The sequence below is a fragment of the Bactrocera tryoni genome, unplaced genomic scaffold (assembly GCF_016617805.1).
Source record: "Bactrocera tryoni isolate S06 unplaced genomic scaffold, CSIRO_BtryS06_freeze2 scaffold_11, whole genome shotgun sequence".
Classification (NCBI taxonomy): domain Eukaryota; kingdom Metazoa; phylum Arthropoda; class Insecta; order Diptera; family Tephritidae; genus Bactrocera; species Bactrocera tryoni.
The window spans coordinates 2,969,596-2,990,886 of NW_024395824.1; the positions used below are offsets into that span (position 1 = coordinate 2,969,596).

General features: G+C 36.7%; 1 protein-coding gene, 1 long non-coding RNA gene and 1 pseudogene across 2 annotated transcripts; 1 reads left to right on the plus strand and 2 right to left on the minus strand.

Moving 5' to 3' along the window:
* The first annotated feature begins 6,133 nt into the window (after positions 1–6,133).
* Positions 6,134–6,579, plus strand: LOC120779891. The gene is made up of 2 exons (XR_005705752.1): positions 6,134–6,215; positions 6,298–6,579. It is a non-coding gene; the product is annotated as an uncharacterized LOC120779891 (long non-coding RNA).
* A 465-nt stretch (positions 6,580–7,044) lies between these two features.
* Positions 7,045–8,374, minus strand: LOC120779890 (protein ALP1-like). The gene is made up of 2 exons (XM_040112238.1): positions 7,917–8,374; positions 7,045–7,858 (listed from the first exon to the last, which is right to left on the minus strand). The coding sequence occupies exons 1-2, from the start codon at positions 8,091–8,093 to the stop codon at positions 7,124–7,126; spliced, it is 912 nt and encodes a 303-aa protein (XP_039968172.1). The 5' UTR covers positions 8,094–8,374; the 3' UTR covers positions 7,045–7,123.
* A 2,275-nt stretch (positions 8,375–10,649) lies between these two features.
* Positions 10,650–12,500, minus strand: LOC120779544 (annotated as a pseudogene).
* Between the last annotated feature and the right edge of the window lie 8,791 nt (positions 12,501–21,291).

Sequence of the window (21,291 nt, forward strand, 5' to 3'; positions counted from 1 at the left end):
ATTTAGTATAAACGCCTGAGCTGATAGCTTATAATTTGTGTTTAAGAGTGAGCAAAGCGTGATTTCACAAATACTCGTTGTTGTTGCTGAAACTGCATCGTTTAGTCCGGTCACTTGGGCTGATACAGAGTGGGTGGGTATATCCAAACTTCTCTGAAGTCTTCGAGATATAAATGTGGCTTCCGATCCTGAATCAATAAGAACTCTCGCGGAATATCGCTGGCCATTATGTTCTATTTGAACCATTGCAGTACCGAGTAATATCTGCTTCCTACTTGGGTTGGGTGGGTCTTGGGTTGATGATATAGTGGACTGTATAGTTGTAGTGTAGGCTTGCCGATTTGTATTTGTGCTTTGGGTGGGTAATACGGTACTTGAAGCGTTTTCAGGGTTCGACGCGGTATTTCCGGAGTTGATTCAGGTCGAAAGCTGGATTCTCTGTGTATCAGAGTATTGTGTTTTTTGTGACACTTACGACACGAGAATTTACTCACACAGTTCTTGTAGCTATGTGAAATGGCCAAGCGGTTACAGCAATAACCATATTTTTTAACTGTACCGGTGTGGAATGGGGGTAATTTTGCTACTGATTGAAGTTTCCAACAGATTCGAGAGTTTTGTATTTGTGGGTTAAAAAACTGTCGAAATTTGACCACGTCAGTGTATCTGAATTATCTGCTAGGGTATATTCAAAGGTTTCGAGAGTTTGCTTAGGTAGTTTTGAACTACAAAGATATATTAATATCGGATCCCAGCTTTGTGTGTCAATCTCAAGATTGTTTAAATTGGTTGAAACGTTATTAACGGAACGTTGTAAGCTTTTTATAGCACAACCTGTTTCCTGAGCTACGTGGGGTAGGTTACAAAGGGTCTTTAATTGGGTGTTTACCTGCAACCTCTTATTTTCGTATTGGCCGACTAAAGTTTTCCAGGCAAGTATGAAACCATCATTTGTTAAGGGTGCGTTTTGAATAACCTCTCTTGCTTCTCCTCGGGTCTTCTGAGTAAGGTGAAAGAGTCTTTCAACATTACTAATCCTTGGGTTACGGATATACAGGGCTGTAAACATATCCCGAAAGGTGGGCCAAGTTGTGTAATCTCCGTAAAAGATGTCGGTGTCGCATGGTGGAAGGTGAACTGCAGGAGCAAAATCCATCATCGTGGCTTCTGAAGTCCTTTCCTTAATGGGTTGGGTTGACACCTGTGTTTTACGCGTATCTACATCTTCGTTGATGGAAGCTAAGCAAGAGAGGTACATTTGATAACTTTTTCGGTATTTTTCTTTCACTTTAAAGAAATCGATGGTTTCATGACTTTCGCGAGAAATCCTTCTGATCACATCATATGAGCGCTTTGCTTTTTCATAGAGCGAATTTAGTTCGACCCTTTTAATTTTAAGTGTATAGACCGATTCATCTTCACTTTGGGTCTGAAGAGGGTCTTCCACGAATTCAATTAAATCCGTTGTCGTAATTTTGAAATCTTCCATTTCCATTTTTGGGTAAGAGATATTTAATCTTTGGGTTGAACGAGAAAAATAAGTCGCGTAGAGTTACGAAAATGTAATAAAACAAACTTTAAAAACTTTTCCTATAGTGTTTTATTTATTTTAAAAATTTCAAATTAATTTTCTTGTTTTTATCTCTTTGATGTTCGATGGTTAATATTTATATGAAATTATTGATTTTCCGATGAATCGTCGAAAAAAATCGATAAATAAAATTTTGCAGGGTTTTGCACTTTTTCCTACTGGGTCACCGTTTTAATTTCCTACTGGGTATTTGTCTTTTGACGTGCTGTTTGCTAGCAATTTTCGTCACCAACAAATATAAGCGAATGGGTGCGCTATTCGTTTGTAGTTAAGTAATTGCGGGTGTTTATTTATTTATAATATAATTTCAGTTTAACGAGAAGAATGCAATAGCCGACGGCAAATTATATGCATATATTTTATTATTGCACTTCTTCTCTAGGGTAAGGATATGCAGGTATGTATGTACATATATGTATATAATTAAATAGGGCAAATCAAATTTTTGTCAACCCAATAAAACAAATAAATTATGCTTAAGGACACAATTTGACAATTGGGTATTTTTTGACAAATATGATTTGCACTTTATATTAATACTAGCTGACCCGGCGAACTTCGCCCCGCCCAATTCTTATTTGAAATAGTTAAAACGCTTTTTGAACTCTGTCCAGCAAGAAGCGATATTAAAGGTTTCGACGGAGTGGGAAGAGGTGGCAGCAGATCTTTTCCTGATGCACAACACATGCCGGGTGTTTCATTGCGAAATTTTAATGCATGACAATATGGACATAGTTTATCCATTTTCCCGATAGCAATTTTTGAATGCGCAGAGTAATCAATATCTGCTTCATATTCGAACGCAAGACGAACAAATGTTGAACGTGTTAATGAGCGGCTGGTCCGCTGTCTCTGTCCATCTCGTAATCGTGCTGTAGCTATGTGTTGTTCACGCGCCGCTCTTGTTCTGGTAACAGTTTGTCGCAGACGTCTATCACGCTGTTCTTGGGATTCTTGTACACGACTCTCTGCTGTCCTGATTCTTTGAGCTGAGTTTCTTTCTGCGATTTGTTCCGCAGACTGCTGCAGTCTTTGAACTCTTTGGCGTTGTGCCGCTCTACTCCGTGCATTATTGAGGTTCGATTTTTTTGGTGGCATTTTATTGAAAATATTACTTCAAAGTTCAAAATAAGATTTATTACATAAAATGAAAAGCAAGCTAATAATACTTACTTTTATTTAATTCGTTTAAAGAGTTTTAAATAATAAAAAGAAAGCAAAGCGTGGCCGAGTCTGATAAATTTTAAACACAAATTTTACGTTTAATAAATGGTAAATTTTAAACACACGTTTTACGTTTAATAAATGGTAAATTTTAAACACACGTTTTACGTTTAATAAATTTTAGCTGAAATAAACGTTTGGACTTTTAATATAATAACATCTGCTTCTATAGCGCCATGTAGCCTAATACAGCGCACTTATTCAATTACCTTACAACGTCAGCCGTTAGTATCACAAATAAGTGTCAATAAATGTATCCTCATGTAGCGCCATCTACTGCAATAGCACATATAGCTCTAAATTTAACTCCAAATGTACTCCATACTTATGTTGTGCTTAAGATAAAACAGGAAAATAGTGTTTTACAGTTCATACTTAGGTTATGCTTAAGCACTGAAAATGGGAGGCTTAAGCAATGCTTAAATAACAGGTGATTTTTGTTTTGAATTTGCTTTGAATTTTCAGCGACATCTTTCGTAGCGTAGGGCAAGTGTCCGTTCGTTTGCACTCTTAACATAACAGCTTATACTTTTCCTTCAGTTCCCATAGGTGCTCCGACTCGCTAGTGATGAAATTTGGGGTTCTTTTGTTGTTTTCATCAATTTTTGATATATTTTTTTTTATATTGTCTGTTATAATTTAAATATTTCAAACATATTTTTATGAATGACATTTGTAAAACATATGTTGCCCATAACGCTGCCATATATCATAATAAAATTTTATAGAAATTGAGCATTGACTGTGAAACGCGAACGACCACTCAGTTTGCAACAATACTTAGCTAAGATTTTATTTAGGCACAACTTAAGTATGGACTGTGAAACCGGGCATTAGCCATTCAAAATTCTATACCTAAATGCAACTAAATGAAATTTTTTTTGCATTTAGGAAATACATGCAGAAATCAACTCTTCGATTTCCTAAATTCCTCTGAAATCTCCCAAATTCGAGGAAGATTTACTGGAAAAGAGTGGCAGCATTGCTTATTTGTCTGACCATACATATGTACATAACTTTATTTATTTCACGGATTGTATGTGATTTTTTCTTAAAATTAGAATATTGGAAGTCATAGATTCGTATGACTTTACCACAAATAATATAAACTTCAAACAACGCATTTTCATTTAATGTTTTTAGCAAGTGGCAGCTTTTGTTATGACAGCCTAATAGCGGGATTCTGTAACCAGTCTCTAGTCTCTATTTGAGACATTTTGAGGCAAAGTCTCAATTTGAGACTAGTTACTATTCACTAAACAGTCTCTAGCGTTAGTCTCAAAATATTGAGACCTCGGTAGTTAGCATGTCAAAAAACTAAAAAGAACTCTTTGTCTCACATTTTGAATATACTGAATAGAGATCATCATAGATATTAATCGATTGTCGTTTCTTTATATTTTGTAAGCAACCCAAACACGAAAAGGTTAAAAATAAATACAAATTTTACATAAATTTCGTAAATATTATGAAACAAAGTCAACATATATTTTTATTTTCATTGATAATTATGGTTTTTGACTATGTTATAGAAAATTTAATATTTGTTATCGACATATTTATTTTCATTCAAGTGTAAAAACATCTCTGAATAATGAAATGTAATAGATTTTGTGACTGTCACTTACAGAATAGCAATATCATCTCAAGTCTCAAAAATTGTCTCTAACTTAAAATCTCAAATTTAGAGACTTGAGACTGTCTCAAGTTACAGAATCGCACGGTAAATCCATGAAAATTTAGAAAGAAATGTAGCGCCATCTACTGTAACATACCGCACTTACTCAATACCAACTGGTGGATAGCTCTTTGCTAATAATAAACAAATAATTTGCAATAAATAAATAATGCGACTATAAGGAGAGTTATAAACTATCCTATCTTTCAAGTTGGACCAAACTGCACACAGTGTTAAAAATTTCATTAAAATCGGTTCAGTAGTTTAGGAGTCCATCGAAAACAAACAACGTGACACGTGATTTTTATATATTAAGATATAGAAAAAATATGGGTCGCACTTACAAATTTTTTCCGCTTTTGATTAAGTTTGGTTCGTTTTTGTTTTTAATTACTTGTTCGGTGTTTGTTGCTTCAGCGTATAGGGTTTTTGTTTGTTGGGTGCACTCTTTTGAAACCTTCAGGTTGGGTTGTAGAATTCCAACGATGATGTTGTTGTTAAAATTCCCACGAAGACTTTTTCTTTTAATTATCGCGGCTCGATAGGACCAAAAATGTCGGGGTATGTCGACGTATGGGGCCGATTGCGTTTAATTAAAAGATAATTATTTTAAGTTCAAACGTTATAATTTTCCAGTTTAATTGTGTATATATAAATATATTTGTGTGTGTGTGTATTATCAATAAGGGTTAATTGTGTTAAGCTGAAATCACACGATTGGTCAAATGTACCAATTTTTTGTCATTTATATGTACAGATCGTGTGACAGCCAGAAAATATTTGGCATAAGGCAAATTAACAAAATTTTTGTGCAGATAGACCGATAAAATACGGCTCTGTTGTACCAATCATGTGAACTGTTGTACAAATCAAGTAAATACAAAAAATGGACAAATGTACCGATAATTTTATCTGCCACTACATGACCAATCACAGTGACCAATCAATTCAAATAAAGCCAAAATTATGTTTTTTTTTTATTTTTATTATCCTATGAATACTTTACACCTGGCTGGAATTTCATTATTTACTGTTTGGCAACTCTATGATTATTAAACTAATAGCGGGATTCTGTAACCAGTCTCTAGTCTCTATGTGAGACATTTTGAGGCAAAGTCTCAATTTGAGACTAGTTACTATTCACTAAACAGTCTCTAGCGTTAGTCTCAAAATATTGAGACCTGGTAGTTAGCAGGTCACAAAACTAAAAAGAACTCTTGTCTGCCATTTTGAATATACTGAATAGAGATCATCATAGATATTAATCGATTGTCGTTTCTTTATATTTTGTAAGCAACTCAAACACGAAAAGGTTAAAAATAAATCAATTTTACATAAATTTTCGTAAATATTATGAAACAAAGTCAACATATATTTTTATTTTCATTGATAATTATGTTTTTGACTATGTTATAGAAAATTTAATATTTGTTATCGACATATTTATTTTCATTCAAGTTCAAAAACATCTCTGAATAATGAAATGTAATAGATTTTGTGACTGTCACTTACAGAATAGCAATATCATCTCAAGTCTCAAAAATTGTCTCTAACTTAAAATCTCAAATTTAGAGACTTGAGACTGTCTCAAGTTACAGAATCGCACGGTAATAATAATAAATAATTTTTAAACTTGGCAGCACTGATATCTGCAAAAACAATTGATGCACCACTGCTCTTTATTCCATTTGTCCGTTATTAAACAAGTCACTACATCTATTGGTGAGTATAAATATTTATGATATGTTTATATATATTTATTTATTTACATTTTATATATTAATATTGTTCTTTTATTTTTCAGAATATGGATACAGATGAAGATGAAATCTTTGATAATTTGACTACAGCAATATGCGAAAATATATCCAATATGTCTGCAGAACCAACACCAACGCCAGATAAAAAGAGAAAGCGTTTTCAAGTTACAACGGCATGGTCCTCGGAAGATGTTTTTAATTTAATAGAAATAATAGAAAAACATCCTTGTCTGTGGGAATATTCTTCATCAGACTATAAAAACCGACAGAAGAGAGAGAACGCATGGAGAGAAGTTGCAGCGAACTGTCATGGCCGTAGCGTTGATGAGTACAAAGCCAAGTGGGCGAATGTGAAAACAGCGTACAATAATACAAAAAACAAATTACAGGCAAAGTCTGGTCAGAGTGCGTCAAGTTCACAACCTCATTGGCAATTTTGGACTGCAGTTTTATCATAACCACGACAAAAAAAAAACGACTTCATCTGTTTCAAATATAAGCCCTGATAGTGAAAGTTTACCAAACACGCATTTTCAATCCATCAACATGCAATCCAACGCATCAACATCATCGCCAGCTGATGCAGCAACCAATTCGCCAGAAGATATTTTAAAACGCGCAACAGATTTGTTGTATGCAGAAAAAGAAGACAAGTGGTATTCCTTCGGCATGTACACAGCGTCGCAAATGCGTGAAATGAAGGCAAAAAATGAGAAAGCAGCAAAAAAACTTGAAATTAATATTATGAAGTGCACTATAGATGCGCTTTCAGAATTAAATGATGATTGATATTTCATTGAATTGTTTTTTCTTCTATATTAATAAAGTTACATACATATTTAAATCATTAATTTTATTTAACATAAACATCTATGTATATTGAAATGGTATTTCTCCAGCGGCTGTCATAAAATATTGTTCGAACTCCTCACGAATTTCTTTGGCTTCATTGGTTATGTATGTCGTTGGACGTTCCTCTGCTCCTTGTTGCTCAGGAACTGAATTGTCTTGTTGATCATTCCTATCTGTAGTTAAACCTTCCAAATAACTGGCATTTTTTTTTATTAAAAAATTATGCAAGGCACAGCAGGCCAGTGTTATTTGGGTCGTTTTATGCTCATTCAGTTGAATTGCATTTTCGACAACGCGCCTAGCACGTGACAATCGGTAATTGAATATGCGTTGACCGGCAGTTAAATTTTTACCAGGGTATGGTTTTAAAATGTGCTTTTGCATGCGGAATGCATCATCCGCCACTAACAAGTATGGACAATCACGGTCACGATTTAGCAATGGTTGTGGTAAAGGCAATCTCAGTGTGTTATTGTCCAAAGCTTTCTGAAATGTGGACTTTCCAAAAACGCCGCCGTCCGAAACTCTGCCATTGCACCCGACATCAATATATATAAATCGGTAGTCCGCATCCGCAATAGCCATAAGTACAATACTATTAGTACCTTTATAATTATAAAAGGTACTTCCAGACCGCGGCGGAGCCTTCATCACAATGTGTTTCCCGTCAACTGCGCCTATACAATGGGGAAAATTCCATTTATCACTAAATTTTTGGGCAATGTCAATCCACATCTGTTCGTTATTTGGAACCTTGCAAATATGTAATGTGACATTAATTTATATTTTTGATGTCATTATGTATAGCTACCTGTAAATATTCATTTTTCAAAGCTTTGTAAATTGCATCGCAAACCTCCGGCACAAATATAGATATGGTATTCGGCGCAATGCGAAAGTCAACAGATAAACTTTTGAAGCTGTCTCCAGAGGCAAGGAAGCGAAGTGTAACCGCCAAACGTTCATTTGCTGGTATTGCTTTGCGCATATTGGTGTCACTTTTTTATGTTTGGGGAGACTAATTCAAGAATATAATTAAAAGTGGCTTCGTTCATGCGAAGATAATTTTTAAACAAATATTTTTGATTATTCACTTCACGAAACTCGCGCAGAGTTTTTGCATACGCCCCGTCAGTATTTCTCCTCTGAAGCCAATCTAGCACCCAAACACTTCGCTTCTTCAATTTCGGTTTTTCTTTTATTTGTTTCTTTTTATTAATTAAGTGTACACAAATACACATAATTGCCACTATTTTCTTTTTCTTGATGAAGAAATCATTATATTTAAAAATTATAAAATTACGTTCAAATATATGTAATTATGTATTCAAAGCTTATCAGCTATCTACTTTATTTAAGATGACAAGCCCAACCATGTGACAGGGTTGCACAAATATTTGTCATATTATTGAAGTGTACAAATCAGTACAGAAAAATTCTGGCTCAAGTACGCCAATCGTGTGAACACTGAAAATTGTATCGGTACACAAAATTTATTTTGTACAAATTTGTACAGAAAAATTTTGTCAAAAATCGGTACATTTGACCAATCGTGTGATCTCAGCTTTACTCTATAGATACATGTAAATCTATGTTAATTTATTAAATTATTGTAACCTGCTGCTGCTTTATATCCTGTGTTGATATTTTTGGTTGAAATGATGATTGGAGGGTTTTTCCTGTTTGTTGTGTTTGTTCACTTGAATGTATCACTGTGTTCACTTGTGTTTAATTTTACTTAATTGTGTTCTGCGTTTTCACTTGTTGTGTTCACTTCTATATTGGCGGGATAATAAAGCCTTTTTGGTAAAAAGCGCGGGAAGATGTTTTCTTCGTTTCTCCTTTTTCGCCCGTTGCGTGAAGTTGAGGCGGTTGATACTCCTCTACATTACGCCTCTATTACTTTTTGTAATTTGTGGGGTTAATGCAGAGGAGTATTTGTTTGGATTAAACAATTGGTTATATCTAGGGATGGCAAATTTTTTTTTATTCGATTAAATATCCAAATGGTTAATTGCAAGATATAAAATAATAATTGCAATTAATTGCAATTAATGTAAAAAATCGATTAATCGATTAATTTCAATGTTTTCAATTATTACTAAATTGCATAAAGACCACCACCATGTTTCAGCGCCGAATCTTGTATTATAATGCTCTATCACAGAGTCCCAGACATATCCTAAAAGAGAAAGTGACCTATATTTGAAGTGAAGTAACAACAATCTTAAAGTAAAAGAATTGCTTCTTGCTTGAAAGGCTATGTTTTGCAACTTTGCGTAAAACTAAAACCAATAAAATATATGTAGGAGACTATATTCTTATTTCAGACATTCAAAGTGTTTTGGTATATACACAAAAACAACAAGTAAGGAAGGGCTAAGTTCGGGAGTAACCGAACATTTTATACTCTCGCATGATAAAGTGATAATCGAGATTTCATTATCCGCCATTTACATATTTTTCAAATACCGTATTTGTGTAAAGTTTTATACCGGTATCATCATTGGTTCCTAATGTATATATTATGCAGAGGAGGCATCAGTTGGAATTCAAAATAGCGTTATATTGGAAGAAGGCGTGGTTGAGAACCGATTTCACCCATATTTCGTATATGTCATCAGGGTGTTGAGAAAATATTATATACCGAATTTCATTGAAATTGGTATAGTAGTTCCTGAGATATGGTTTTTGGTCCATAAGTGGACGACGCCACGCCCATTTTCAATTTTTAAAAAAGGCCTGGGTGCAGCTTTCTTCTGCCATTTCTTCCGTAAAATTTAGTGTTTCTGACGTTTTTTGTTAGTCCGTTAACGCACTTTTAGTGATTTTCAACATAACCTTTGTATGGGAGGTGGGCGTGGTTATTATCCAATTTCTTCCATTATTGAACTGTATATGGAAATGCCTGAAGGAAACGACTCTATAGAGTTTGGTTGACATAGCTATAGTAGTTTCGGAGATATGTACAAAAAACCTAGTAGGGGGCGGGGCCACGCCCACTTTTCCAAAAAAATTACGTCCAAATGTGCCCCTCCCTAATGCGATCCTTTGTGCCAAACTTCAATTTAATATCTTTATTTATGGCTTAGTTATGACACTTAATAGGTTTTCGGTTTTCGCCATTTTGTGGGCGTGGCAGTAGATCGAATTTGCCTATCTTTGAACTTAGCCTTCTTATGAAGCCAAGAAATACGTGTACCAAGTTTCATCATGATATCCCTATTTTTACTCAAGTTACAGCTTGCACGGAGGGACGGACGGACAGACGGACGGACGGACAGACGGACGGACGGACAGACGGACGGACGGACAGACGGACGGACGGACAGACAGACATCCGGATTTCGACTCTACTCGTCACCTTGATCACTTTGATATATATAACCCTATATCTGACTCTTTTAGTTTTAGGACTTACAAACAACCGTTATGTCTAATACTCTCCTTTGTTGCGAGAGTATAAAAACGGAATTAAAATATCGTATTAAAAAATCATTTGTCTTAGCATAAATGAAAATATATTCATTGAAGTCAAGAAAATTTATTCTCTGTTCAACCAAGTTTGAAGAAAAAGCAATTTCGATAAACGTTTTGTTGTCAAACGATAGCGTTTTTCGGTCGGAGTTGCACCCACCTTTGAGAAAAGCCGCTCAGCTGGTACTGAGGTACCAAGTAGATGACAATACTTTTTTGAAAGTCTGTACAGTTTTGGGTAAACGGTTTTTATTTCTTCCCAAGAATCTATAGTGTTTCGACAGTTCTAATACCTGACAATTCAAATAGAAGCTCAATTCATCTTGTGGAGATGTAAAATCGTTGTCCTTCCTCCTTCTTTTGTGCACTAGAGTTTTGTGAGGAGCCCAGAGGTCAAACTCATTCTCTACCGGTTCGCCTGACGACTCGTTGCCCGTTTCCATAGTATCATCTGTAACTGTACGTAAACACTTTATAACTGGGGACAACGCTAATGGGTCTTTGAAATTATTTTTTTTGAATCTCGGATCGAGTAATGTTGATGCAGCTAGCAAAAAGGAATGTTCGATGTAGCCAAATCTACGATCAAACTGATTTAACACGACATCTTTTAGTTTTTCAGCGACTGGCTGTTTAGCTGTTATTCTCACTCTTTGTTCCCGACCACAGTGAACTAATGGAATCCTTTGACTTAACGTTGCTCGTTGTTCACCACTTAGTTGTACAGTCATTGCCTCTAATGGTCTCAATATACTAAGTATTTCCATGATATCATCTTTTTCCTTAGATGTTATCATTACCGGTGCCTCAGAATAGTTGAGAGTATTTGGTTAATACATGAACATAGTTTAATGAACCGTTCGAGCATGTATTAGGTCGAATTCCAACGTGTTTTCATGTCCAAAATTGGCTTTAGCATTTTGTCTTCAGCTACTCCGGCAGCAGCTTGCATATTTCGAAGATCATCAATAGCTTTAACACTTCTTTTTAGCCACTTAACTATTTCTTTGCATTTTAGAACAACTGCATTTACTTCAGGATTGTTCAGTGAGTTTTCACATACCAAATTTAGGGTGTGTGCAAAACAAGGAATATGGCGCTTTTTGCCAAATGAATCGTGTACTGCTTTTACGATGTTTGCACCATTGTCGGTCACTACAGCCATTACTTTTTTTTTCGTCAATAAAAAAGTTAATTAACTGTTGCTTCATGAAACTTAAGAAGCTTTTACCTTTTAAAAAATAAATGAACAAAAAGAGTCATTAATTATCAATTTGTTTTGTAATGTATTTTAATATACCTTCAACAAAGTCAAAAGGTAGATTATCCTTGATAACTATTTCCACTATTCCATGCTGTAGCTTTTGGTTCTTTGATCCATGAAGCGAAAGGTTTTCAATATTTTGGAAGACTTTAGAAATGAGGGGTTGAGGATTTTTACTGCTACAGCTGGGTAGCTCTATCATGCTGCTTTCATTCGGTTTCTTGCTGCTGAAGCTTGGCCCCACACTCAAAGGGCTTTCATTAATTGGTTTGCTGCTGCAACTCGGCATTTCAATCATAGTGTCAGTGTCTTCACTTAGGGAAACATTGTCTTTACTCCTAGATTGCAGAGTCTAATTTGTACACATATATGTATTTATATATAACTAGAAGAAATTTAAAATGTAATACCGATTGCTCCGACTTATCACCAATTTGCAAGCTACAGTTGCATGCTTTAATTTTAATTGCTGCAACATATTTAATGTGTTATTAGACAATTTTTAATTTTTGCAGCAAAGTTGACATTTAACGTAGTTATTGCTTAATTTATTAAAAAATTTCCACACTTCGCTTTTAACTGACGCCATTGCTCTTCAAACAACTGAACGTAAAATGCGTTTGACTTAACTGTAAATGCAGTGTTACCAGACATTCATTTGTTGATATTAAACTACGTTGACATATTAGAATTTAACTATGTTTACACCGTTTCCAGTCATTAATGACTGATGCGACCAATTTCGACCCTTGTACGCTAACTTAGATGAACATAAAATGTATTAACTTTCAAAATGCTGATTGCGATTATATTGCAATTACTCGAGTACTAGTCGATTAATTAGAAAAGGTGTTTTGATGCAATTAAATCGTAAATTGAATGAAAATAATCGATTAATTTAATCAAATGATTAATCGTTGCCATCCCTAGTTATATCAATAACAGCATTAGAATTTGTTTGGTTTGCAGACATAAGTTGTTGTACCTGATTACTGCCTTTAGTTATGATGGCAAATGAGGGTTTTCCAGATTTCTGACTTACATTAGTAACTTCCTTCTGAGGAGCAGTAGAAGCGGTTGTACTTATGCGTTTTGGTTTTTGATAATGCTCTTTATTTTTTTCAGTCGTGTTTCTAATTTTTTGAAGTTGTTTTGCCACTTCACATTCCCTATAGTTCGCAGGGTGACTTTGATTGCAGTTACAACATTTTGGCGGTAGATCAACAGGTTTTGTGCAGTTTAGAGTTGAATGATTTTCGGGGCACATTACACACCTTGGTGGTTTACAACAGTAATTTCTGGTGTGACCGAATGCTTGACAGGACTTACACTGCGGTACAAGATTCGATGGCTTTATGGGCTCGAGTTTGACGACAGAATTTAAAATATGCTCAATTTCGTAGATTTTTGATTCGAAGCAAACAATAAACATATTTAATGGATTTTTTGTTTTATATTGAAATTGATTTATGACTTTCGAAACTTTAAAACCCTGCTTCTGAAGATCTGCGACAGTGCTTTCAGGCTCACATTTGTGATGAAGGTCTTTTACCATTACGAGTATATCACGCGATTGATTGTCCTCGTACGAGAACCAAGAAATTTGCGATTCGTTTAATTTCCTTGTTAGTATTCTGTAGTCTGAACGATTTGAAACGTTTATTTTACATGAGCTTGGGCCAGTGAGCTTGAGTGTGTAAGTATTTTGAACTTCTGCTTTTATCAAGGAACGCATCAAAGGTTGATTAAAATTCTCTGATATAATAATTGGCGGAGGGCGATGACTTAATTTTGTAGCTTTTTTACATTCTGCTGTGTTTTCCGGACTCGGGGACTTCAGCATTACATCCGGTGAAGAATCTGCTTTGCGTTTTTTGCTTTCCCTCTTTTCTTTCTTTTTTAATACCCAATTTATTTCATTTTCCAGCTCTTATTCGTCTGTTTCTGCTACAAAGGTCGATTTTGATGGAGAAGAAGACGTTTCGTTGGCATATTTGTTTAGTGATTTCCTCAAGTTTTCATTTTGGAGCTTAAGTGCCGCAATTTCATTTTTCAATTCCTTACTTAATATCTCCATAATCGTAAGGCGTTCGAGCCGCATACCTATTTGGTTACATTGTGTACCCCCACCGGGAGGCGGAGTTTGTATGTCCATCACGATCTTATTGAATTGTGGTTACGTTAAGTAAAAGAAACTGCCTTACCAACTGCTTTACCGACTGCACTTGCAGATAATATAGTGTCCCTGGCCACCTAGAACTCTGCGCAGACAGCAGGTTTGCCGTGTGACAGAAACAGCTGATACCCACTTTAGATGTTCGGAGGAGAACCTTTGCGCGAAAATTAATTTAGTGTTTTTTAATTTGGTGTTATTTTTTGTTATTGTTTAAAATTTCCAAATGTTTATGTGATAAATTGGTTGTGGTTTTTAGATACTAATGTAAATAATTTCAATTAAATTGATGAGTGACGTGGTGTCAGCAATATAAGGACCTCCGGTGAATCTGCCTGCGAATTTCCACAGCCTGGATTGCAGGTAAATTAAAAAAAATTTGAGGAACAAACTTATTTGTTGATCGCACACTTTGACACACACACAAAAGCAGATGAAATCGGAAACCCCGCTCACTCCCGATGTGAAAATTGTACGATGGGCATGGTGAAATCACATATTTCGGGACCCGACCCACCGATTTCGACTTATTACTTGTACTTGTTTGTGCTCATATTCCTATGCCAAAGTGTGCAAATGGACGAAGTCGGACCACAACCAAGCCTACTTCCTATGTAATACAATTTTTAATTCTATTTGATTCCTTCACTTTCCGGTATTCAAATTAGGAAGCAACTGATATAACGGGTTAAAATTTTGTTGTAATAAATCCTTTCAATTATCCCACCCTATAATCAAAAACTGTTCAATCCAAATAAAATTGTTCCAGGGCCTAGGCACCGAATTTATGAACCCCAGTTTCTATAGTTGTCTCTTGACAGAAAATAATAATCAATGTGAGAGATATAAAATTAAAATTCAAACAGAACATTTTCGTGACAATACGAGGTATGACAACTAAGTAATGAGACTGATTCCATAAAAACCGTATATTTGAAAATTATTCTACAACTCTACCATCCCCTTTAAAGTAGTCCCCTTGGGCAACTATACAGCGATTTCAGCGCGTTTTCCATGCTTCATAACATTTCTGGAACGCTTCGACTTTGTTTTTGGAAGCAGAACAAAGTCACAGGGTGACATGTCGGGCGAATAAGGCGGCTGTTGCAACTGTCAAAACCCAATACTGGGACACGCTGAGGGCGTTGTAGCACGGCACGTTGTCGTGATTAGGATCCAGTTACGAGCGTTGTCTGGGCGCACCCTGTTGACTCGTTTTCGCATCCTTTCGAGTACTTGGCAACAGTAGACTTGATTCACAGTTTTTCCCGGTAGAACGAATTTTTTGTGGACGATTCCACGGCTATCAAAAACGGCAATAATCATCGTTTTCACCTTCGACTTGCTCATGCGAGCTTTTTTCGGGCGGGGGACGCGCGGAGACAACCATTGTGAGCTTTGGGCACGACTAAGAGCACAATCAATATACACTCTTACAATTTTAGCGTACGTTTCCTAGGCTGTTTCGCCCAATCTGGCGCGAAATTTTATCGCGACGCGTTGCTCTTGATTTCGTTTTTCCATTTTCGTGACGAGCACTACAAACACACGTCTACTCAACTTGACGCAGCAGGCGAAATAAACAAGCTAGAGCGATGGTACATATATCAATGGATAGGGGAGGGATGCCGGAATAAGAGAAAGGGAATTTCAACGTCACAGGTTTACCACAAGCGCGGCAATAAAATCGGCCTCATTACTTAATTGTTAAACCTCGTACATGTTATGTGTATCAGAAATGGATTTAATCAACCTCATCACTTTTCTGAACCCCATATACCTAATATAAAGATTTTGAACTTCCAGGTGACTTTATGTCAGATAAGTCAGCCAATATTTGAGTTATCTCAATAAAAATTACAGAGCATGTGTTGCTCATAATTCGACATATTTAATTGTTGCAATACCGTTTCTAAAAATGTCTGCAGTTTGCATTGCTTTTTATCCCTCTCAGTTGTCGTTTAAATATAGTCAATGGTCTTTCCGAAATATTAGATTCAGGATCTTCCGGTGGGGAATGAATATGGCTGTAGCGATATTAGAGGAAGTACTATCAAAATATCAGTGTTTAAGTATTTATTCAAGTTGTGGAGCCATTGTAGAGGTCTGTGATCAATATTCACGATAAATTTTCACCCATATAAATACGGGCGAAAATATTTCCTTGTTGTTTGTTGTGGAATAATGTAACTCATGTTCATTACGAGTATGGCTTGGAAAGCAACCATGATGACCTACGTTTGATGCGTCGGTGGTTAGAGTAAACTTTCTTTCATTGTCCGGGTATGCTTAAATTGGTTCTTAGCGTTTTTTATTCTTTATTAATTACAATAGCACTAAATTAAAGGTTTAGACATTTTAGAAAAGTCCCTAATAAATTTTCGATAAAAGCACATAATCCCAAAATTTGTTTAATCTATTTTTCCGTTTTTCGCAATTGGCATTTCAGTACGGAATCTATTTTATTAGGGTTGGGCTTGATTCCCTCCGGAGTTACAATAAGACCAAGAACTTCGGCTTCTTTCTTTAAAAATTCCGTTTTTTCAATGTATACTTTCAAATTTGCCACAATAAGTCTGTAAAATACTGTTTCAAGAGCATCCATGTGTTCTTGAAGTAAAGTACTGAAGACAATAATATACAAACATTTTCGATTAAACCATCTAAGACTGTATTCATTAGCTTTTGGAATGTTGATGGCGCATTCTTAAGACCAAACAGTATACGTAAAAACTCAAAATGCCCATTTATTTGTCCCCTGCAGTCATTTCAATTTGATTGAATCCCTTTTTTAAGCTAAATGTACTAAAGTACATGCATTTCAAGTTTATCTAATATTTCATCCCTAAAAGGAATAGGATACTCGTTGCTTACGGTAATATCGTTTAATTTACGATAATCCACTACAATTCGCCATTTTTCTATATGAGAAGCATTTAGTTTCTTGGAAACAAGTCAGATTGGTGCAAAATATGGGGATTTGCTGTGACAAATTATACCGTGAGCCAATATTTCGTCATTTTTTTCTCAACTTCTAAGTTATGTACTTGAGGATATCTATAGGATCTGACCTATAACGAATCTTCGTGTATTGTCTTGATTTTATTATTTTATTAGCGAACGTTAATGTATCACCTTCACACTCGAGTTTTTTATACACAAAATCTCTTCTCTGTTAAATTATGATTTTTTCGAATTACTGGTCATATTTAAATTTTTTAGAAAACCGTATGTTTTTAAGTCCGTATTATTTACAAATTTATAATAACATCGCTTAAAATTTAGTTTTTATCAGCAATATCAATTTCAGCATTAAGCTGTTGAAGGATACCCTAGCATAATAATCCATCGTATTTCAAAGAAAATCATTAAATATCAATTCAGCCTTTCAATTTTTTATTGCTACTAGTACACCTTTTGAATTTTACCTAATGTTGATTTTCGTGTAACTGTTGTGAAGATGTACAGGGTTTGTCCAGAAAGTAATAGGACTGATTTTCTTCTTCGGAGCGTGTGCGCACCGACCCACATAGGAGCATTTGGGCTCAAAAATCGGACAAAATTATTTAAAGTGCTTTTATGAATGAAAATGAATAAAAATGCATGATTAAATATATGTAGGTACGAATAAAGGACAGGCTAGAAGTGGGCGAACGTACGGACAGTGACATGCAACACTGATCGCAATAGACAACGAGTAGCGATGAAGAAACAAGTAACGAAGACGTTGAAAACGAGAGTCAGTCGACACGAGGACGAGCACGGTGCCAGTTGAAACTAAAACTAAAACATTTTTAAGAACATTTTGTAAAATAAAATAAGAACATTTTGTGTAAAATAAAATAAGAACACTTTTGTAAAATAAACACTTTTCTTATAATAAATACGAATCCACCCCTACAAATTTGCGACTCAACCGGTGGAATTGTGAAAGAAAAAAGTTTTAAAAATCATTTGTTGGTAGTGCGTTGAAAAATTGCGTCGTCAAACGCTATAAAAACATTCAACATTTAATCGTCCGTTATTTTGTAATTGTCAGCGTCGTCAAACGCAGTGCAATACACAAACATATTCCAAGTGTCGGCCAGTGGAAAAAAGCGTCTTCAAACGCTATAAAAATTTCTTAATTTTCAAACATACTAAAATTCTGGAAAGTTCGGGAAGCGTCATTTATTGTGCGTCGTCATACGAAGTCGCCATTTCAAAATAAACGGCGAAAAAGCAGCTAATGTACTCCATTCGTATGAAATACAGATCCAGCGATAAGTGGTAGCAGCGAATTCGAGTACAAGAAAAAACGACGATCGTGTGGTAACGAAGTGTGGCAAACAAAAGAAATAAGCAATAGAAACCAATTGGTGGCATCGATCAGTAATTTGAAAGTAATGAAAGGTGAACACGTTGAACGAAGAAGCGAGAAGTCTAACGAAGAAGCAGAAAAGTTGAACAAGTTAAATAAGCTGATGGAAGAAGCAGACAAGTCGAATAAGTTGAACGAAGTAGCAGAGAAGTTGAAAGCGAGAAGTTGAACAAGTTGAATAAGCTGAGGAAAGAAGCAGACAAGTCGAAAACGTTGAACGAATTAGCACAGAAGTTAAAAGCGAGAAGCAGACAAGTCGAATACGTTGAACGAAGCAGAAGAGAAGTTAAAAGCGAGAAGAAGAGAAGTTGAACAAGTTGAATAAGCTGAAGGAAGAAACAGACAAATCGAATATCGAACGAAGAAGCGAGAAGTCTAGCGAAGAAGCAGACAAGTCGAATACGTTGAACGAAGTACCACAGAAGTTAAAAGCGAGAAGCAGACAAGTCGAATACGTTGAACGAAGCAGCAGAGAAGTTAAAAGCAAGAAGAAGAGAAGTTGAACAAGTTGAATAAGCTGAAGGAAGAAACAGACAAGTCGAATACGTTGAACGAAGTACCAGAGAAGTTAAAAGCGAGAAGCAGACAAGTCGAATACGTTGAACGAAGCAGCAGAAAAGTTAAAAGCGAGAAGCAGACAAATCGAATACGTTGAACGAAGTAGCAGAGAAGTTAAAAGCGAGAAACAGACAAGTCGAATACGTTGAACGACGTACCAGAGAAGTTAAAAGCGAGAAGCAGACAAGTCGAATACGTTGAACGAAGTAGCAGAGAAGTTAAAAGCGAGAAGCAGACAAGCCGAATACGTTGAACGAAGAAGCAGACAAGTCGAATACGTTGAACGAAGTACTACAGAAGTTAAAAGCGAGAAACAGACAAGCTGAATACATTGAACGAAGTAGCAGAGAACTTAAAAGCGAGAAGCAGAGAAGTTGAACAAGTTGAATAAGCTGAAGGAAGAAACAGACAAGTCGAATACGTTGAACGAAGTAGCAGAGAAGTTAAAAGCGAGAAGCAGACAAGTCGATAACGTTGAACGAAGTAGCAGAGAAGTTAAAAGCGAGAAGCAGACAAGCCGAATACGTTGAACGAAGAAGCAAGAAGTCTAACGAAGAAGCAGACAAGTCGAATACGTTGAACGAAGTACCACAGAAGTTAAAAGCGAGAAACAGACAAGCTGAATACATTGAACAAAGTAGCAGAGAAGTTAAAAGCGAGAAGCAGAGAAGTTAAACAAGTTGAATAAGCTGAAGGAAGAAACAGACAAGTCGAATACGTTGAACGAAGTAGCAGAGAAGTTAAAAGCGAGAAGCAGAGAAGTTGAACGAAGAAAGAAGAGCAGTAGAACAAGTTGAATAAGCTGAAAGCAGAAACGTAGAAACGTAGAAGTTGAACGAAGAAGCAGAGAAGTTGGACGCAGAAAGCAGATAAGTTGAACATAAGATCGATATATTTATATACATATATATTATTCATTCATTCATTCATATTGGAGGATGGAGTCATGTGTGGAGGATGGAGTCATGTGTAGAAGTTCACGCAAGTGAGGAAAGTTCTCCGATCGCCATTCACTTGGGAGTGGCCAGAAACGATTCTTTTACACATGGCTCAAGCAGCTCACTACTTCCGGTCTTTGACCAAGTATCCTCTGGGTAGCCTAAGAACATCCGTTCGAAGGCGAGCTAAAGTGAGAAGGCGAAACATTCCCTACAAGGGTTGTGCGCTGGGTTTGGGACCCGCCACGTAAAAAACACCCCCAGTGAAGAGCTACAACCAGCCTCGGATGAGAGACCCCCCTTTTGATGACGACCATGGCAAACGAAATAAGGACTACGAATGGAGGGCATGCACCTGGAATGTCCGTTCCCTTAATTGGGAAGGTGCCGCTGCCCAGCTGGTTGATGTCCTCGTAAAGACAAAGGCTGACATCACCGCCGTCCAAGAAATGCGATGGACGGGACAAGGACAGAGACGAGTAGGTCCTTGTGACATTTACTACAGTGGCCATATAAAGGAGCGCAAGTTTGGTGTAGGATTCGTGGTGGGAGAGAGACTCCGTCGCCGAGTACTATCATTCACTGCGGTGAATGAACGTCTAGCCACAATCCGCATCAAAGCGAGGTTCTTCAACATATCGCTAATTTGCGCCCACGCCCCGACGGAAGAGAAGGACGATGTGACCAAAGATGTCTTCTATGAGCGCTTGGAGCGCACTTATGAGAGCTGCCCCCGCCACGATGTCAAAATCGTGCTTGGCGACTTTAACGCCAGGGTGGGCAAAGAAGGTATATTTGGCACTACGGTCGGTAAATTCAGCCTCCACGACGAAACATCCCCAAATGGGTTGAGGCTGATTGACTTCGCCGGGGCCCGAAATATGGTTATCTGTAGTACTAGATTCCAGCATAAGAAGATTCATCAAGCTACCTGGCTGTCTCCGGATCGAAAAACTACCAACCAGATCGATCATGTTGTGATAGACGGAAGACACGTCTCCAGTGTTTTAGATGTGCGTGCGCTCCGAGGTCCTAACATCGACTCGGACCACTATCTTGTTGCAGCTAAGATTCGCACCCGCTTCTGTGCAGCAAAAACCGCGCGCCACCAAACACAAGGAAGGTTCGACGTCGAGAAGCTGCAATCACAACAGACAGCCGAACGATTTTCTACTCGGCTTGCACTCCTGCTCTCTGAGAGCACTCGTCAACAACTCGGTATAAGGGAACTGTGGGACGGCATTTCAAACTCCTTACGTACAGCTGCAACCGAAACCATTGGTTTTCGGAAAGTGCAAAAGAACAGCTGGTACGACGAGGAGTGCCGTGTCGCAGCGGAGAGAAAAACAGGCTGCCTACCTCGCAACGTTACGATCGACCACTACACGTGCGGGATGGGATAGATACCGAGAGTTG